At 34.9% G+C, this 18,407-nt stretch overlaps 1 protein-coding gene across 2 annotated transcripts in view; it reads left to right on the top strand.

Annotated features, from left to right (window-relative positions):
* Nucleotides 1-18,407, top strand: part of SCN2A (sodium voltage-gated channel alpha subunit 2) — a 73,301-nt gene that overhangs the window by 18,401 nt on the left and 36,493 nt on the right. Inside the window, exons 2-10 of one of the 2 annotated variants that reach the window (XM_031055796.1) lie at nucleotides 1,629-1,948; nucleotides 5,005-5,123; nucleotides 7,593-7,682; nucleotides 9,294-9,422; nucleotides 9,914-10,005; nucleotides 11,084-11,356; nucleotides 15,299-15,362; nucleotides 15,924-16,065; nucleotides 16,847-17,053. In XM_031055796.1, the coding sequence (XP_030911656.1) occupies nucleotides 1,682-1,948; nucleotides 5,005-5,123; nucleotides 7,593-7,682; nucleotides 9,294-9,422; nucleotides 9,914-10,005; nucleotides 11,084-11,356; nucleotides 15,299-15,362; nucleotides 15,924-16,065; nucleotides 16,847-17,053 (1,383 nt within the window). In that variant the 5' untranslated portion in view covers nucleotides 1,629-1,681. Of the gene's footprint in view, nucleotides 1-1,628; nucleotides 1,949-5,004; nucleotides 5,124-7,592; nucleotides 7,683-9,293; nucleotides 9,423-9,913; nucleotides 10,006-10,101; nucleotides 10,194-11,083; nucleotides 11,357-15,298; nucleotides 15,363-15,923; nucleotides 16,066-16,846; nucleotides 17,054-18,407 lie in introns of both variants that reach the window. The other variant, XM_014306734.2, reaches the window with a different exon arrangement.

Below are 18,407 nucleotides of genomic sequence, written 5' to 3' on the forward strand. Positions count from 1 at the left end.
AAAAAAAAAAAAAAAAAAAAAAAAAAAGGAAAAAAAAAAAAAAAAGAAAAGAAAAGGCATGATGGAATTTTAGCTGCAGTCTTCCCTGGTGCCATTCCAAACCCACATAACTGCAAGATTCTTCACTGGTAATGAATTTTTAATTGTTTCCTGCAGTATTAAAACAGAAATATGCTTTTTCTTTTTTTTCTCCCTTCTGTAATTAGAAATAAAATCTAACAGGATCCTGCTGCAGGACCACTTTCATTTTCCTAGTGAACCTTTCTGCTGCTGGTAGTGAGTGCGGCTTCCAGCAGCAGTTTGGTACAGACCGACCATGACAGAATGCACCAGGTGCATTTGCCTGCAATGGAAGAGCATGCTCGCAGGGAGACCTGCAGGAGTTGGGATCTGTGTGGATTGTGTAGGTGTAAGTGGCTGTGTGCATATGGTTGAAAAAGAGGAAAAAACATCATGTTGCAGCTTATTTAACAGCCTTCAAAAATATTAATTTGTTGCGACTGTGCCGGGGTATGTGTGCTAAGTGAGACAGTAAAATAGGATCAGGCTGATTGTATCCAAACTTTTGTATCATTTTAATCTTATTATTGTTTCTGCGTATATTGTCTTACTCAGAATTTGATATTTTATTGCATTTGCTATATTTTTAATGTGCTTACTCAGAAGGATGCTTGAGAAAAATTCTCGTAGGCTACATGAGATAGCCTATTTGCAATTGCAGATCAAAGTATTTGCATTGGGAATATTTTCCACTGTTCTTTTTAACTGAACTGCCTGCTTCTTCTTCATTAAGAAGAAGTGACCCTGCTCTTGCTGGTGAAATTTGTGAAATATATATACAATTGGTATGATATCAGACATAAAAGATCTAAGTGCAGGATGTAATGATTAAGAATCAGTTTTGTTTAATTCAGCAATTCTTCCAGTGCACAGTGTGTTGCCAGGCAGGGGATCTGAATACAGGTGCTTATGCCTGAACCTTGTTTCCTGAGCTGGCAGTTCAGCTAAGGCAGCATATTTGTACTCAAAGAGAAGGAGCATCTTGTATTGTTTTCAACTGATCCTTCTGGCCTTACGTGGCAATAGTGGATTCTAAGAGTCATTTCTGGTCCATATAGCTAGAGGGAGGACTGGTCCAAGATGTAGCTTTCAGGGTATTAAGGAGCTACATTGTCTGGAGTCTCACTCAACACTGAACCAAATATTTCAGAACTGTTGATTCCTCACACTGAATGTAATGGAAAATATCTCCTACTTTATTCATGGGAATGGAGAACGTTACCCTTGATAAAGGCAAAAGATGTTATTGTATTGCATGTGACTTTTTTTATCAGCCTGTAGAATTGACAATCTATTGGTGCAAGCACTAAGTGAATTTTAAACTAAATGCTTGAAGAATTGAAACCTCTGAGACAGTGCTAAGAGGCAAGTTGCAAAGGAAAATGGTTTGTTTGAAATAAAAACAGATTTTAAAATTCATTTCACAGCAGCCTCCACTTGGATGATAATTACTAAATTTAACAAGATGTCTCCCACAAAATTCTGTGATGGTATATTACTTTACATTGTTGGTAGCTGTGTTGTTCTAAATTTTTTCTGTGTTTTTTTTTTTTATTTTTTATTTTTAGCACTTTTTTTATGAGAGAGGCTAAACAGTAATTAAGAGGTGCAGGATGAAAAGATGGCACAATCAGTGCTGGTACCACCAGGACCCGACAGCTTCCGCTACTTCACAAGAGAATCCCTTGCAGCTATTGAGCAGCGTATCAATGAAGAGAAAGCTCAAAAATCCAAACAAGAACGCAAAGATGATGATGATGAAGATGGCCCAAAGCCAAACAGTGACTTGGAGGCAGGAAAGACCCTGCCATTTATCTATGGTGACATACCTCCAGGAATGGTGTCCGAGCCCTTGGAAGACCTGGACCCATATTATATCAATAAAAAAGTGAGTGTAACAGTGTTTCCATCAGGCTTTAAGAAAAATAAATAATAAACAACCCTTCAAAGACATAGTATTTCTACTATTTTTGACCTAGAGCTTCCATATAATAATTACCCTGACAGCTGATGTGATTGGCAGAAATCTCCACTCTAAGAACAGAAATTAGTAATGCTTGTGGGATCTTATAGATAAGTAGAGATGCACTTTTTTTTTTTAAATAAACCTGGGATTTTATTAAAACCTGTAACTTTCAGTGTTTTACACACAGGAGAATTGAAGTAGCAGCACAGGGTTTATCATTAGAATAATTACTAATTGCTGTGTTATAGTTGTGAAAGGAGCAGGTCTTCAATATGAAATCCATCTCAAAGGTAGCTACACATCCTCCTACTAAATTTCTTCACTGTTGTGAAAAGTTTAGGTTGCATTCTCTTGTCACTGGGAAGGATAGGGAAGTATGTAAAGATAATTTCTCAGGATATGATGATCATCCTGATCCATATTTACTCTGTTGAGGCATCGTATATCCAACTTAGTCTGGGTAAAAAATTTTTCTTATCCTGTTCTATTTTGTACTAGGATTGTTTTCAAAGAGGAGGTGTTCAAAAGAGGGACATAAATAAAGCGGAGGTAGGAATTGGACTTGGAGTGTTGACAGGAGGTTACATAATTAAAAATTATTTTTATGGAGATGTTACTTAAAAAAAAAACAAACAAAAACAACAGTCCACATATTTGCTTTGATTTAAAGTAACAACAACTGCTGTGGCCAGCACAAAAGTGTTGAACTTTAGACTAGTGTCCAGATGGCCTTGGGTTTCCTCCAGATTTTCAGTCCCTTTGATTTTGGCATCATACGTATTAGAGTCTCATTTTTCTACTAGTAAAGAAGAAATTATTTTTTCCCCTTTTTTCATTTTTTTTTTCTCCTGCTTTCTTTTCTTTCCCGTGGAAACTAGCTAACTAACAAAAACAAGTGAATTAAAAAACAAAACCCACGAAAGTGAAGAAACTGCTTCAAAGAAAAATGAAGAAGATTCCAAGAATTGTTATGATTCAAACTCAGACTAAGAGAAAAAATGCAAATGAAGATATTTCCTGCAGGAATTAGGGGTATGCCTCATCAGTAATATGTTGAAATAATAGCAATATAGGCATACCATGAATAACTAAGCAAAATAGCTCAAAAAAATCGATTGTGCTTTAAGTGTTCATTGCAGGATTTCTAAAACTAAATTCATGTAGAATCATGAGTTAAATCTGAAAACAAGGTTTTCAATAATTATCATGTTTTGCTGCCTTTACTCAAGTGATTTACCCTCTTGAAGTCTGGAAGGCAAATAGAATTTGGGTCGAAGTCCTGATTCCTTTCCTTAATTCTTTCCACATTCTGTAGTAGTAAAAATCTAAATTCAGTGCCAGAAATCCTAAAGTTAGAGCATGTATCAGCATGCTTTGGAAACTAGAAGAGTAATTCTGCAATTAAGTGTGGATGTGAAGTAAAATGAATTGCTTGTTCCTGATTGAGAAATTCATAGCAGTTGTCATGATCTTTTCATGACAAGCATTGTGGTTTCCAGTAGGCAAAGCAAGACTTCAAGCTGTATGTTGCAATCATAATTTCTCCTATTATTTTTCTTAGCATTCTTTGCATATTTTGAACATCATTTTTTGGGTCAGGCTCCATTTCCATTTTTTAGCATAACTTGATGAGTCAGCATAACACAAATGCTACTTCTTCAGAGGTTTGGCAGAGTAAAGAGAACAGAAGACATAAGAGCTCTGATTATTAGAAGTCCTGTTTTTATTAACTCCAGGACTAATAGGAAGAGAGTTGAAAAATCTTCATAGTAAAGAGCATGTTACAGACTCCAGTACAATAAATGCTCAAAGTACAGCTTAATCAGTAAGTATGGGAGAATGCAAACATGTTAAGTTTGGAACCACTGATTTTTATAATTTATAATATATTATTTCAGGCAGGGAGAGGCATTGTGGTTTCAGCTGCTCTACTTGCCACACCTGCTCAGAAAGTAGAGTATAATCTTGACAAATGCTACCCTCTAATTTCAGTTGAGTTAGATCATGACTGCTGGCACTGTTCCAGGTCTGCATGGCTTATGTGCCCTTTGGGCTTCCTAGGACTGCCACAATGCTATCTAGATCCATTTCCTTTCAAAAGCATGAAAGTCATCCATGTGTAGAAAGAAGACATTATGAAAATAGATAGGACTTTCCCCAGATGTGTGGGAATCAACATAATTTTTTTTAAAAAACCCTACAATCTTAAAGGTTTTATTCTTTATTGCTTGGATTTTCAAAGCACTGTTACATTTAAAAAATGTTTTTTTAAATGTTGATAATATACATGAGTCATTGCTGAAACTGTGGAGAGAGTGAAGATACCTGGATACAGTGAATAGAGTCAATTCTGTATTAGGTGAAAGTAAAATATAACAAGGAAAATAGATTTGCAGGTACAGAACTATCACAAGCAATAGTTGAAAAGGGGAGTAATACATTGCTCTCAGAGTACAGCAAAAATTGAGTACATTAGTGTTATATTCAAAAATGGTTATTGAACCCTCTTGATTTCCATGTTTTCATGATCACTTGAAACTTACATCACTTGGACTTACTTTTGTCTTAGTACTTTGATTTGATAATTTATGTTGGTTATTTGATTTAGAGATGGAAGTTGAAGTTTTAATGGCTCTCATTTTGGTTACAGCTACACACCTCAGTGTATATATTATACCGTACAAAAAGTATACTAATTCTTCAAATATTGCCTACATTACTTTCATACTTGTCTCTCTTTACTAGCTAGCAATATCAGGATTACTTATGATTTCTTTATAGATGCATTTAAGTGTTCATTTAATTGTATATAGAGTAATTTGGGTGGATGCTACAATGTGTGAACTGGACAAGGGGATTGTGTCAATGCAAAAGGAGCATATTGAACAAATATGATTAATGATGAAATGAAAATGATTCAGGGTTTGTAACTTGGTATCTTCTAAATGCATTTTTTCATTCTCTTTTTCTTTTTCCAGACCTTTATAGTATTAAATAAAGGGAAGGCAATATTCCGATTCAGTGCCACCTCTGCCCTGTACATGTTAACTCCTTTCAATCCTCTTAGAAAAATAGCTATTAAGATTTTGGTACATTCATATCCTTTTCAAGTGGTTAGTCTAAAACTGTAATGAATGAGATGTTACTTAGTGTTTAAATCATTCTCTGGCACATGTCCCGGGATCAATGTGATCGGTAGTGCTTTGTCCCTCTTCTCTCTACTATTTCTGTCTTCTGTTCTTTTTCTCATTCTCCTTTTTCATTTCTGTTCATTACTGGATCCTAATATAGTAATACCAGAAGCCAGACAAACAGTCATCGTCCTTTTAAATTTCTGTATCTTCTTTCTTCCCCCACATAATTTTTCCTTCCCTCTTATTTTTTTCTGTAATCTTCATATCTTTTTTCATCTTTCCCCTCCTCCACATTTTTCATAAACTGCAGATATATTGCTTGGGATACTTTCAGTTCTTCCCTGACACTGTATTTTAAAATCAAATCTTTGATCCCAGGTCTGTGCTTGCATTAATATTTAGTGAAAATATGGTTTCATTATACCTTTTCATTTTCTGATTCAGATAACACTTACAGAAAGATAGATTCATAAACAGCTTAGATTTCTTGTTTTGTTATACATTCTCAGTCTTGTACGTATCCCACCTGTCTGTTTTATTTCTTGATCATTATTGCATTATACACTTGTAAGCCTATTATGTTTTAATTTCAGTCTTCAAGAAGGTCATGAGATTTCCACATTGCAGGTAGAGATTTGAAAAGCTAAATTATTATAATTACTTAACTATTATTTTTTACTTTTTCAGTGTCTTAATAGCAGACTATAGTAGGCATCCCACTGGTCTGATCCCAAATACCAATATGAGCAATGAGGTCATTGACTTCAGAAAGCCAGCTTACTTAATAAGGAAAGAACACAAATATTTGCACACTTGTATTTACAGAAGTCTAACATAAGCACACTGAAAGTAGCTTTGTGTTAGCATTGCATATAGGGATCCTAAGATTATGTAGACTAAATCTTGAAAGGACCTTTTTCAGTCTTGGTATACTGGAAGACTGACAATTACAGTGGTTGGTATGTGTTAGACATTGTTATCAATGGCTAGCCTACAAATGACTTCCAAAACAATCATGATACTACATAACCTGTTTTCAAATTTCTTGCCACTACAAATCATTCTTTTTCAATTATATGACACTCTTTACCATATTCTGAAGTGTTATTATATTGAGTTATGGGGAATAATAGAAGATTGTGGGACTGAGGTGGTGGTGAAGAGCTAATCACAAAAAAGTCAGAATGCTAAAACACAGTTTAAATTTAAGGTAAGGTATATTTTAGTTATTTTTCCACTAATGAAAGCATAGTGAGGATCTGCAACTCCAAGTGAACATTTCATCAAAAAGGATTTTGAAAGCCTATGTAAAGTACAGGCTGGTGAAGCACTTGTAGCATGGGTTTTTAATATTAAAAAAAAAAAAATTCTCTTTTGCTCTGTTCATATGTGAATTCCAAAAAGGGAAGCTAGGTTCTCAGTAAAGGATTTAAAATATATTCATTGTGCAGAAAACCCGAAGGATTGTTGAATATAATGCCACAGTTTTTTGACAGCTCAGAAGTTAGAAGTATCATTATCACTTGAAGGTTTTTTTATTAGCATAGACATGCAAAGAAAAGTTTTCGAAGGGAACCTCACAGTACTTCTCACCCCATTGTATTTGGATTTCTATTTAGGAGCACCACATGAACCTGCAGCTGTTCTCAAACTCGAGCTTTGTCCTCTCTGTAGCTTTAGGTGTTGGTGCCATCATGTGGGCGTTTTGTGGTTCATCTGCATGGTTTTCATTTTGATGGTTCTATTTTTTTTGTACGTTAGAGGAATGTCAGCAGTTCTGAGAGTAAAGGTTGTAGATTTAGAGTGACTTAGACCTGTTCTGGAATTCTATTTGGGTTTACTGTTTTGAGAATCACATGTGCCTTCCCCTCCCAACAGCATTTATATTGCAAAAGTCATATATAACACAAACAGCAATAAAATACTTTTCTCACTAAGATTTCCCTATGTTCTCTCCTACTGTGTGGCAGCTAGCTTTCAGTGTATTGTAGTGATAAGGAAAAATGTTGATACATACCTAATTTTATGATAAAACATTAAAGTGAAGAAAATGTATTTTTCATTTCTTTGAATGCATGAAGCAGTTCAGATTTTTCTAGATCATCTAAAAGAAATACTTTTTGTGTTATTCCATGAAATTAGAAGCTAATACTTCAAAGGCTGACATTTCTGTTCAATAAGAAAAAATATTTTACACTTGGAGTGCTTTTTAAAATACCTTTCAGATTTTCTAATTTGTAGCATATGATTGTTTTCTTGTAGCTATAAAGCAGGGAATGAAAACTTTAACATATTCAGGGCTTTTCCCTGGCTATTAAAAGAGCAGTAGAGGAATAGATAGCTCCTGGTAGTGAAAATCTACCAAACAAGTGTGTTATTTGATACTCTTTTTATGACATTTTCTGGCTTACATTCCTTAACTCTTAGCCTACATTATTCAGCATGCTTATCATGTGCACCATTTTGACCAACTGCGTATTTATGACCATGAGTAACCCTCCAGACTGGACAAAGAATGTAGAGTAAGTTAAATGGCTTTTCTCTGAATAATATCCAATAATCAGAAATAAACTGCTGTAAATTATATTAGGGTGGCTTCCCCTGGCAGCAGCTACCTTGTTGGGATATCCTATCAACAGCTATTCTGATGCTATTTCCTTTGCTGTAACATTAAATACATATAATTGTGTCATAAGTTCTTTCATGTTCTTCCTCTGTCTGCAGTACTAGAAGGAAAATGTAAGAAAAGCTATTCTTATAATCATACAGAAAAAGTGGATTATAAATATTTTTGACTGTGTTCTATATCACATATTTCCCTGCAAGAATGCAGGGAAATGCGGTCTTTCATCTCTGTTGCAATAGCTGTTATAGATAAGGGAGTCATTTTATGGATGGCTGTGTTGATCAGAGTGCAGCTTTTTCTTACCAAAACCAATCTAACAGTGGAAAACTTGTATGCAAAATGAGCCATTAAAAAAGTATTGAAATGGTTAGTTAATCATTGGTGCAAAATGATGACTGCTTAGCTAATTGGTCCAATTAGCTGCAAGGTGTCAATACACAATGACAGTTCCAAAGCTGCCGGCCATAGTGTGAAACAGTGTTCTTGGTGCTCCCTTTCTGCTGCTTCTTCATTCCCTTCTGCTTGGGCTGATCCATTCCTGTTTAATCTTCAGAAATCAAAACACCATAAGGCTATCAAAGTCAACAAAGACATTCTCATTTTGAGTTCACTGTAAGTCTCTATGTATTCAGGATGCCTAGCATGTAGTAAATATTTATGATGAAAATTCGTTGCTTGAATATTTCTTCATGTCTGTATATTGTGCCAGTTAGAGTTACAATGGATGTCCTCATCTGTGGAGTAAAGTACTGCAGGAAGTAAATTTTTTAGTAATTGAATGGAAAAATTTCATATTGGAAAATTGTTTTCAGGCTAGCTCAGTTAGAGTAAGCTTTCTGAACAGTTTAATTTGAATTCCTTTTCATTATAGATATAAATTAAACTAAATTTCAGGATGACATCACTTGGACACAGAAGATTGAAATTACTCAGAATGCCAGAATTAAATTACATTTCAACTACATTTTTTGTCAAAATTTTATTGTCATTCATAAATAATTTTGGTTGTTCTTGCACTTGTTTGATTCCAGTACTACATCTCTCTTGCTGAAGGTAAAGTACTGGATATATCTACTCCATAACAGTTACAGAACAATGAAGACGTGGCAGTTGGTGCTTGCCAACTCTTGGGAGTAAGCAACATTTCAGCATAAAAAAAACATTGAAGAAAGGAATATTTAACCTGAAAGTAACTTCTAAAATCCTAACATAATACATCTGTGTGTTTTGTTATAACATGGATGCACCAATGAAGTAACTGGAAATTTTGTATCTGTCTTATTGCGTAGAATGTAGAAGTTGAATTTAAGATATGGATTATCAGACTTTTAATCCTAATTTAATTCCTCTTTCCTTATGGTATAAATTATGCAGATGTTAAAGTTGGTTGTAACTGCCATTATTTCTTATGCTACTTAACGAGAAGAAAATGAGAATAAAACAATTAGAGAGAATAAACTGCAAAAATAACATGATCTATAAACTCTGTCTTGCATATTTTCCTCAGATACACATTCACTGGAATTTATACCTTTGAATCACTTATTAAAATTCTTGCAAGGGGCTTCTGTTTAGAAGATTTTACGTTTCTCCGTGACCCATGGAATTGGCTAGATTTCACTGTCATTACATTTGCGTAAGTCTTCTACTTATTTTTTTTTTAATAAAAATTCTTTCTGGTAGCATGAGATTAGTGACTAAAAATTGCCTCATATCTTGTCAGCCAGAATATTTGGAGCCTGGACTTCCTGCAGTTTCAATATGTTTCTTCTACTCTTTTACACATTTTAGTATTTCTAGCCAAGCATGTGCTGCGGAGGCCAGCATGGTGTGCCAGCCCATTAGGAATGTGAATGCCGTCACCCTGAACTGTTCATATCCTGTCTCCTTTCTGCATACCAGAATTAAAGGAATCCTTTTGACTTCCTGCTAATAGCTGACCAGATTAGTTTTCAAACATCGAGTCAATGTGGTTTATTATGATAAAACTTAATTTAATTTTATGGCCAGAAGTATATTTATAACACAGGCAAAATACGGTGAACGGTGAAAAGGTCTTGCTCAAAGACCCAAGCAAATAGAATAAAATCTGCCTCAATTCTGAGTAATTGTGATTTAATCCTACAGGTATGTAACAGAATTTGTAAACCTAGGCAATGTTTCAGCTCTTCGAACTTTCAGAGTATTGAGAGCTTTGAAAACTATTTCTGTAATTCCAGGTAAGAAGTAGTTGGTGTAAGGTGTTAGGCCCCTCGTATCTCCAACTGTTATTTGTGTGCTGTCATTGTGTTTGTGTGTGAACTCCCCTATTACAGATATGTGACAGAGTTTGTGGACCTGGGCAATGTCTCAGCGTTGAGAACATTCAGAGTTCTCCGAGCTTTGAAAACAATATCAGTCATTCCAGGTGAGAGCGAGGTTAAACACCGAGGCTGACTTTTGTTCTACAAAGGCTGTACTCACATTTTCAAAGCATAAGCCTTGTTTGCTACACATTGTCAACAAACCAAAAAAGCAGGAATCAAGACATGTAATTTATTTAAATTGATTCATGCTTGTATTAATTGTATTTTCTTCTCAAAAAAAAAATCAGCCTTTGAGTTTAACAAATTCTTGCATGAGATATTTGCAGTAAACAGCCTATGTGATTTGCATCTTATGACATCAAGCTTTCCTTTATATGTTTTAAATATAAGTTAATTTTAAGCTTTCATACTGATGCAAATTTTCTCATTTATTGGAGGCACTTGATATAGCAACTTAATTCAGTTTTAAGTTATGTCAAAAAAAAAAACAACTCTAAAGGATAGCATGGGCCATGCATGGGGTATCGTTCCAAAGATGTCTTTCTTCTCCAAACCATCACCCCTCATATATTGTAACAAGATTATTATGATATCATTTCAATGTGCACATATAATGTCTTTACAGTGGGGTTACATTAATATAGAATACATTGCAAAAGTTCATAAAAGAAAGGTTTGGGCAAGAAGCATCAGCAAAAGCAAACAATGCTACTTTATGTAGGGTTGAGATATAGCATGAATAATAAAATCACTTGTTTTGGCAAAAACAACGTGTTTGGTATAATTAATTTTTTTTTTTACACTATAAAATAAGTATAAATTTACATATTCTCATTCATATTTCCAAATAATAGGGCTTTTCTTTAAAATTATTGTGTCACAAATTACTAGTCTTTTTGCATGATGTCTTTATCAGGACAAAAGTCACATGATTTTTAGTGTGCGTTTGTTATCTATTTAACATCATAATAAAAATCTTTTCTCTTTGCAGGCCTGAAGACGATTGTAGGAGCCCTGATTCAGTCTGTGAAGAAGCTCTCAGATGTCATGATCCTGACTGTATTTTGTCTGAGTGTATTTGCACTGATAGGGCTGCAGCTGTTCATGGGCAACCTGAGGAACAAATGCCTGCAGTGGCCTCCAGACAATTCTACTTTTGAAACAACTGTTATTTCAATCTTTAATAGCTCTATAGGTGAAAACGGAACATTTATTAATGCAACAATGACAATATTTAACTGGGATGAATACATCGAAGATAAAAGTAAGAGTTAATTATATTATCTACTGCATTGATATTCTGGTATTGATTTAGTCAGATCTGAGAACATCAGTATCTTTCCCTTGCCTTTAAAAGTGTGTAATATGGCCAAGAAACATAAAAGCACTTATTTCTCTCAAATAAATAAAAGCATAGTCATTATATAATTTAACATTCATAACATTATATTGGGTACCAAAATATCTTTTTCTTTCACTGAATATGACTTTTAGAGTAAAATTACATTGCAGCATAAACCAGAAATTTCCATGCTAGCTTCAAGCCTCTTGAAATAGTGTGACAGCCCTAACATGGGATCTGAAATGTAACAGCTAGGTTAGTGCAAGGTAGTGCCCAGTCTCATAAGCCCGCATCTGAACGTCAGCTAGCCCAGGAATCATGCCAGAGCACATACATGTATCTACTTTGTTCCTTCTGGAGTTGGGTGAGTGGCTTTGCACTACACGCCCTTGCACAGCATAGACACTCCTTTAAGAGAATGCCAGTGATTTACCCCAAGATTCTTTCCTGCAAAATAAGAAATAGATTCCATATTTCTGTCTTTTAAGTTGTTTCTTATCTTTGGAAAATCAAGAAATGAGCACTTTTTTCTCTTTTGTACCTCATAATACACGATTTCCACCATTTTAGGTAGTTAATGTTAGTACTGTGTTAACAAAACATCTTGAAAAATTCAGATAGAACAACTCTGAACATATCTATGGTAGACTGCTATTCTGTCATTCATAATAGTATTGTTAATCTCTCCCATTTATCTGTTCAGCCCCTTCTATTTATTTTAGTGTTTTTAGTGTATTTAATGTATTCATAATTATGTGTAATAGGTTTTTAATAAAGTCTGTATGTATATTTTAACTGGTGACTATATCAGTGAAAGTTAGGAAATCTCAGTTAAGAACTAAATGCTTTTAGGTCCAAGTCTCATTGCCTTATAATTTTTTAATATACTTATCATCTCAGCATGCTTGAAATATACAAATGTCATCCAGAAATTTTGGATGATAACCTATTCTTAAAGCCATCTGAAGAACAGATTCTGTTCCATTCCCCTTTAGTTGTTTCTGGTACTATGTCACACAAATAGAAAGGGTTTTTTTCTAAATATCTGACTGACATTTTCCTAATTTCTGATTGAATATATTACTACATCTGCTATGGAGTATAATCACAGACTACTTTATATTAGTCTTTATACAGTTTAAAAACTCTTATTCTCTGCATTTCTGGTCTTTCCTAAGGCAAGTAATCCTACTTGCTGTTTTGCATTTTCTATACCTATTTTCATTTTTTATTCTTTTTTTCAATCTTTCTAGTTAGTCTGTTTTTTTTTTTCTTTCTTGTTGTTTTTATTTTGCCTCTTTTTTTGTTACATATTTTGTTTGCATGGGGGTTTTTAATGAGATCCTTAAATTGGGTGCTAACTTCTCTAGCAATTACTTCTGATTTGTATCTTTACCTCATGCCATACATGCAATATTCCTATTAGCACATTTCAAAATTAAGTCATTTTTATATCAGCACTATATTTGTTGATTCACAGACAGTTTGTATTTTGTGGCAGTTACTTCATCTTTTTGTACAGTGGTGGCTGCAGCCACATCCTGATATTTTGTATATACCTATTTGATTTTGCCCTGTCAAGTGTAGCATTTTCCACTTGTCTCTATTGGAATAAATCCAATTGCTTTTGGACAAACTTGTCAATTTGTAAAGGTTATTCTAAATTTCAAATACCTTTTCTCCTAGCCTTATGTCTTCAGAATACTTGAGGCATTATTTTTCTATTGTTTCGTGTCTTGAGTTGGTAATGAAACTTGTTAGAAAACCATGTGTAGCACAGATACCTGGGAGATCTTCAGAGAGATTCCCTTATGAATTGACATTGTGTCACTGGCAATAGCTCTCTAAGAATTATTTCAAGTGTTTTGTGATATTTCCAGCCAGAACACATTTACTTTATTTGTATCTGGAAATGTCATGTAGGACTTGTACCTATGACTATTCTGTTACTAAGTTGCCAGGAGACAGGAATAGTTTTGTATATGGCATATTTTCTACAAACACGTATTTACTGTTTTTATTAGTTTAGCATTATTATTTTTGTATTAAAAGAATCTTGTTTGTTTTCCAAAGTAGTGGACTGAAAGCGGAGCTGTGCTACAAAAGAATGTGAATTAGGCCCACAGAGGGTTTTGCAAGTTCTCCTTGGAGCCTGCGGGCATTTTTAAACTTCTTTTTAAGTAGGGGTCGGATGTCTCACAAGCTCTGACTCTGTGATCACCAGAATTTCTGAAAATGCATTGATTTCTTATATGATATCTGAGACTAGAATTGCAGATATATTAATTATGGACATAATTTCTCTCTCTCTTTAAAATAAGCAGATTTTATGCTGCCTCGATCGTATACTGGTGGTGACAGAGTAGAAGCAAGTCAGTAAGAACTGGTTGCAATTCCCTGCTTGCCTGTTTAGCATTAGCCCTCAGTAGTTCATGCCAGCTAAGTTAGTCCATGCCAGCTGGCAGTGAATCTCACGGAACCATCTGCTTCCTGAGAACAGCCAGAACATACCTAGTTCTGGCAACTTTAACTTAATGTGCCACCTGACTCAAAAATCTCCATTAGAGATTCCCATATTACCCTAAGAATCACAAACTAGGAATTGATGGCAAAATGTGTTTCCTTTTCTACTGCAAAGAAAGAAAAATAAAATAAAAAAGAAGAGCATGTTGGGAGGTTTTAGGCCTTCTGTCACTTTAAATTATATTTTACCTCATCTTAATAGTTAGTCTAAATGTTCAAATACATTTCCCAGCTACAGAATTTTGTGAATTAGTTTTGTGTAAGGTACAATAAATGCCTCGTTTCTCTCCCAGCTGCTTAAATCAAGATCCAATTAGAGATTTCTTTAACATGTGTTATCACAGAATCAATGGAGGTGGAAAAGACCTTTGAGATCATCTAGCCCAACATCTGACCTAACACCACCTTGTCAACTAGACCATGGCACTGAGTGCCACATCCCGTCTTTCCTTAAGCACCTCCAGGGATGGTGACTCCATCACCTCCCTGGGCAGTCCCTTCCAATGCCCAGACCCCTTTCTGTGAAGAAATTGTTCCTTGTGTCCAACCTAAACTTCCCCTGGCACAGCTTAAGGCTGTGCCCTCTCATCCTGTCACTAAGTACCCTGGGAGAAGACACTGACCCCACCTGGGTACACCCTCCTTCTAGGGAGTTGTAGAGAGTGACAAGGCCTCCCCTGATCCTTCTGTTCTTCAGGCTAAACACCCCAGCTCCCTCAGCTGCTCCTCACAGCACTTGTGCTCTGCGCCCTTTGCCACCTTCGCTGCCCTTCTCTGGACCTGTTCCAGCACCTCAATGTCCTTTCTAAACTGAGGGGTCGAGAACTGGACACAGCACTTGAGGTGTGGCCTCGCCAGTGCTGAGCACACGGAAGAAATCTCATCCCTAATAGTTCAGGTTTTCTTAAAGGAATACTTGGATAAAATAACATGTAATTGATAATTATAAATGAATAGTACTAAATGTTCTGTATCAAAAGGCACGAAAGAGGGCACAGAACTGCTCTCATCCTTTGCCTCCTTTTCTTGGTATTTTTTTATTTGCTGATATACACAATTTGATATTCCCCTTGTATGTTATAATTTGGTTAGGTTGCTAAGAATTAACTGCGTAACTAACTTTTGTTTTCTAAAGAAAGGCTAACTTGAAGATTCTGTAGAAAGTAATTTTCCTGTCAAAACAGTACTTTCCATGCTTTTTTCATTCCTAACCACTATATATTGCAGTTGAACAGTTTGTTAGCTCTGCTAGTTTCTTTCAAGTGTGAAAGTCTATATAATTGCTCAATTTTCATTAGGCATAAATATTATATTTCTCATCATCCTTTTGATTTTTTTAAGGTCATTTCTACTTCTTGGAAGGACAAAATGATGCACTGCTGTGTGGCAATAGCTCAGATGCAGGGTAAGAAAATGATCCTCATTTTTCATTATGCATCAAATACAAATAATAAGCTACTTAGAATAGCTCAGGTTGTCAACTTTAATATCAAGTGTACTGTAGAGTTGCAAATTATCAATGTTTTGCATTTGAAGCTATACCTAAATACAACCATCTCTGTGATTTGAATTTACACAGGCACTTCCATCAGCCTCTTAGGCTACTTTTGTAAAGGTAATTACATGAATGATCTGTGCATAAGTGTTGCTGCCAACTTGCTAACAACTGTTTATCAGCCATGCTGCTTGATGTTCTTCTCTTGTCCTGATGGAGATGTGTTATGACAAATTGTGGGGAAGGGTAGAATACTATTAGTTATATTATTAAAGCATTGAAATATTATTAGGAAGTAGAATTAAAAAGTGAAAATTAATAAGCTATATATTTTTATCTTAGGTATGTAGAATAACATTTTACTTGTTCATAATTTCATTAGCAACTGGTACTCCTGAACAATTTTGTTTTACTGCAGCATATCGTAATATAGAGTAGTTGTTAAAAATAGCATTTCCTCTTCTTTTGTAGTCAATGCCCAGAAGGATATATATGTGTGAAAGCTGGTAGAAACCCCAACTATGGCTACACAAGTTTTGATACATTCAGTTGGGCATTCTTGTCACTGTTTCGATTGATGACTCAGGACTTTTGGGAGAATCTTTACCAGCTGGTGAGGACTTATTAAAATAAACAGCACCATCACCAATACCATTACTACATAGTATTTGCATAGTTATTTTCATTCACTTGTCCCTAAGGCCTTTGGAACAGAAACTGTCTTTAATTTCATATCTGTAAACTGTTGTCTAAAACAATAAGGCCCTTATTCATGATTTAGGTTCCCATGTTCTTCTTAAATACATTATAGGGAATAGCTGTTATTTTATGAAGATGGTTAAGCATTATTGGTTTTTTTACCTAAATGAATACATGAATTTAAGTTGTCAAAGTTTCTTACCCAGGCATGATGTAAAAAGATGCTATGTTTAATTGATTTGCAGTCTAGTAAAAATGTTTTGTTTGAAATGTTACACCTTGTCCCTGAACTACAAATATCCTTACTTGAAGGACTGTAATTTTCTCCAGTGTAACGTTTTGTATAATGCACTATTTTTGTGGCAGTGTAGTTTGGGACTGATGAGACAGGATGGTAAGATGCTGATCAGTGGCCCCACCTACTGTTAAATTTAAAGGCTGTAATGTAGATGTATAGATTCTTACTGGTATAAGTTCTGAACTATTCAGAATTGGATTTACCTTGACAATAGTAGACACAAAACTTTTTCATATGTATCTAGGATATAATGTTGTTTCTATAAGGAAAACCTAACTAAATAATCTTGTGCTAACATAAATCAATCTTATATAACTAAAGTACAAATCAGAGATTAACTTATTATACAACAGTAGTTAAAGTCTTTTTAAAGAGTGTATTATCTCTTTTTCTCCAGACACTGCGTGCTGCTGGGAAGACATACATGATATTTTTTGTTTTGGTCATTTTCCTGGGTTCTTTCTACCTGATCAACTTGATCCTGGCTGTGGTTGCCATGGCCTATGAAGAACAGAATCAAGCAACAATGGAAGAAGCAGAGCAGAAAGAGGCAGAATTTCAGCAAATGCTGGAACAACTGAAAAAGCAACAGGAAGAAGCTCAGGTATCCCTGTAAAGCAAAATTTCTTCAGTCCATATATGACTGTGAACAGATGCTTTATGTCCACATATGAGAAAACTTTTATTCCCCTAATTCTAACAATATATTACTTTGCCTCATCAATTTCTTCATATTGTAAACAATCTCTAATATTTTCCATTGCACTGGTTTTGCTTGTTTGATTGAACCTGTTAATTTTGTGGCAAAAATAATAACCAAAAAGCTAAAGCCATGGATTTCCAAATTGGAGATGGAAATTAACTTTTTATCGGAGCACTTAAAAAGTTGCCCAGAGTGCCTGTGGAGATAATCAAAAGCCATCTGGATATGGTCCTTGGACAACCTGCTTTAGGTGACCCTGTCTGCTGGAGAGGTGGACATGATGACCTCCAGAGGTTCCTTTGCAACCTCAACCATTCTGTGATGGTCTGAAATGGAGGTGGAGATGTGGAAAAAAAATCCAAAGAGTAATTGTGCTTATATAAGTAACAGAAGCAAAACTATTGTAGGTGATGGTGCTTCAGCGATATTTGGCTTTTTTCTACTCCCTTCAGCAATATTTGGCTTTTTTCTACTCCCTACCCATCTCTCACGGCAGAAAGACATAGTTTTAAAGAGAATTGGGAAAAGTGGAGATACTGAAGAAAACACTTCTTTGGTACAAATGTAATGATTACATGCTGCTTTGAAATTACGTTTCATTTTTTGAAGGCTCTCAGATTTTAATAGAAAAATTTATAATGTCTTCTTGGCATGTGGCCTCATAGAGCAGAAGTTGAACTATGTCTTCCATATAAGCACATGACTAAAGTCAGCAGTCAGTGTTTTTTGTTTCATTGATCAATTGCTATGTGTTGGGGGGAATTGGGAGATTTTTTTTGTTGTTTTTTACCACATCTTGTAAATAAATGTCAATAAAATGCTCCACATGTTTTGAAAATCAAACGGCAACAAGTATTCAATATTGTGTAGTTTAGCACAAATCTGATTATTATTTGCAAAGCTGAGATATCAGCATTACACCAGATCTTTGATAGACTAGGGAGTATTCAAAACCCGTCAAAGTGTTATAAGAAAGTGTTGGTTCCAGTTAACAAGGATTTTACCGCTTGTTTGAGCCTTGATTCTTTATTTTTACATAGTGCTTCAGATGAAAAATTCATTGCAACATATTGCTTCAATCTGAAACAGATGTTTTTTAACTTGTTTTTTTGACAGCACAGTTTTCCCTTGGGTTACTCTTATGGAGCAATGGCAAATTATGGTTCCTGTAGTATTTCACAAATTACACTTCTTATGATATGCTGGGTTTGGTGAAGTGAAACATTGCTTTTATTTCAAAATAATAGTTTCTTTA

The sequence above is a fragment of the Geospiza fortis genome, unplaced genomic scaffold, assembly GCF_000277835.1.
Source record: "Geospiza fortis unplaced genomic scaffold, GeoFor_1.0 scaffold112, whole genome shotgun sequence".
In the NCBI taxonomy this organism is placed as follows: Eukaryota; Metazoa; Chordata; class Aves; order Passeriformes; family Thraupidae; genus Geospiza; species Geospiza fortis.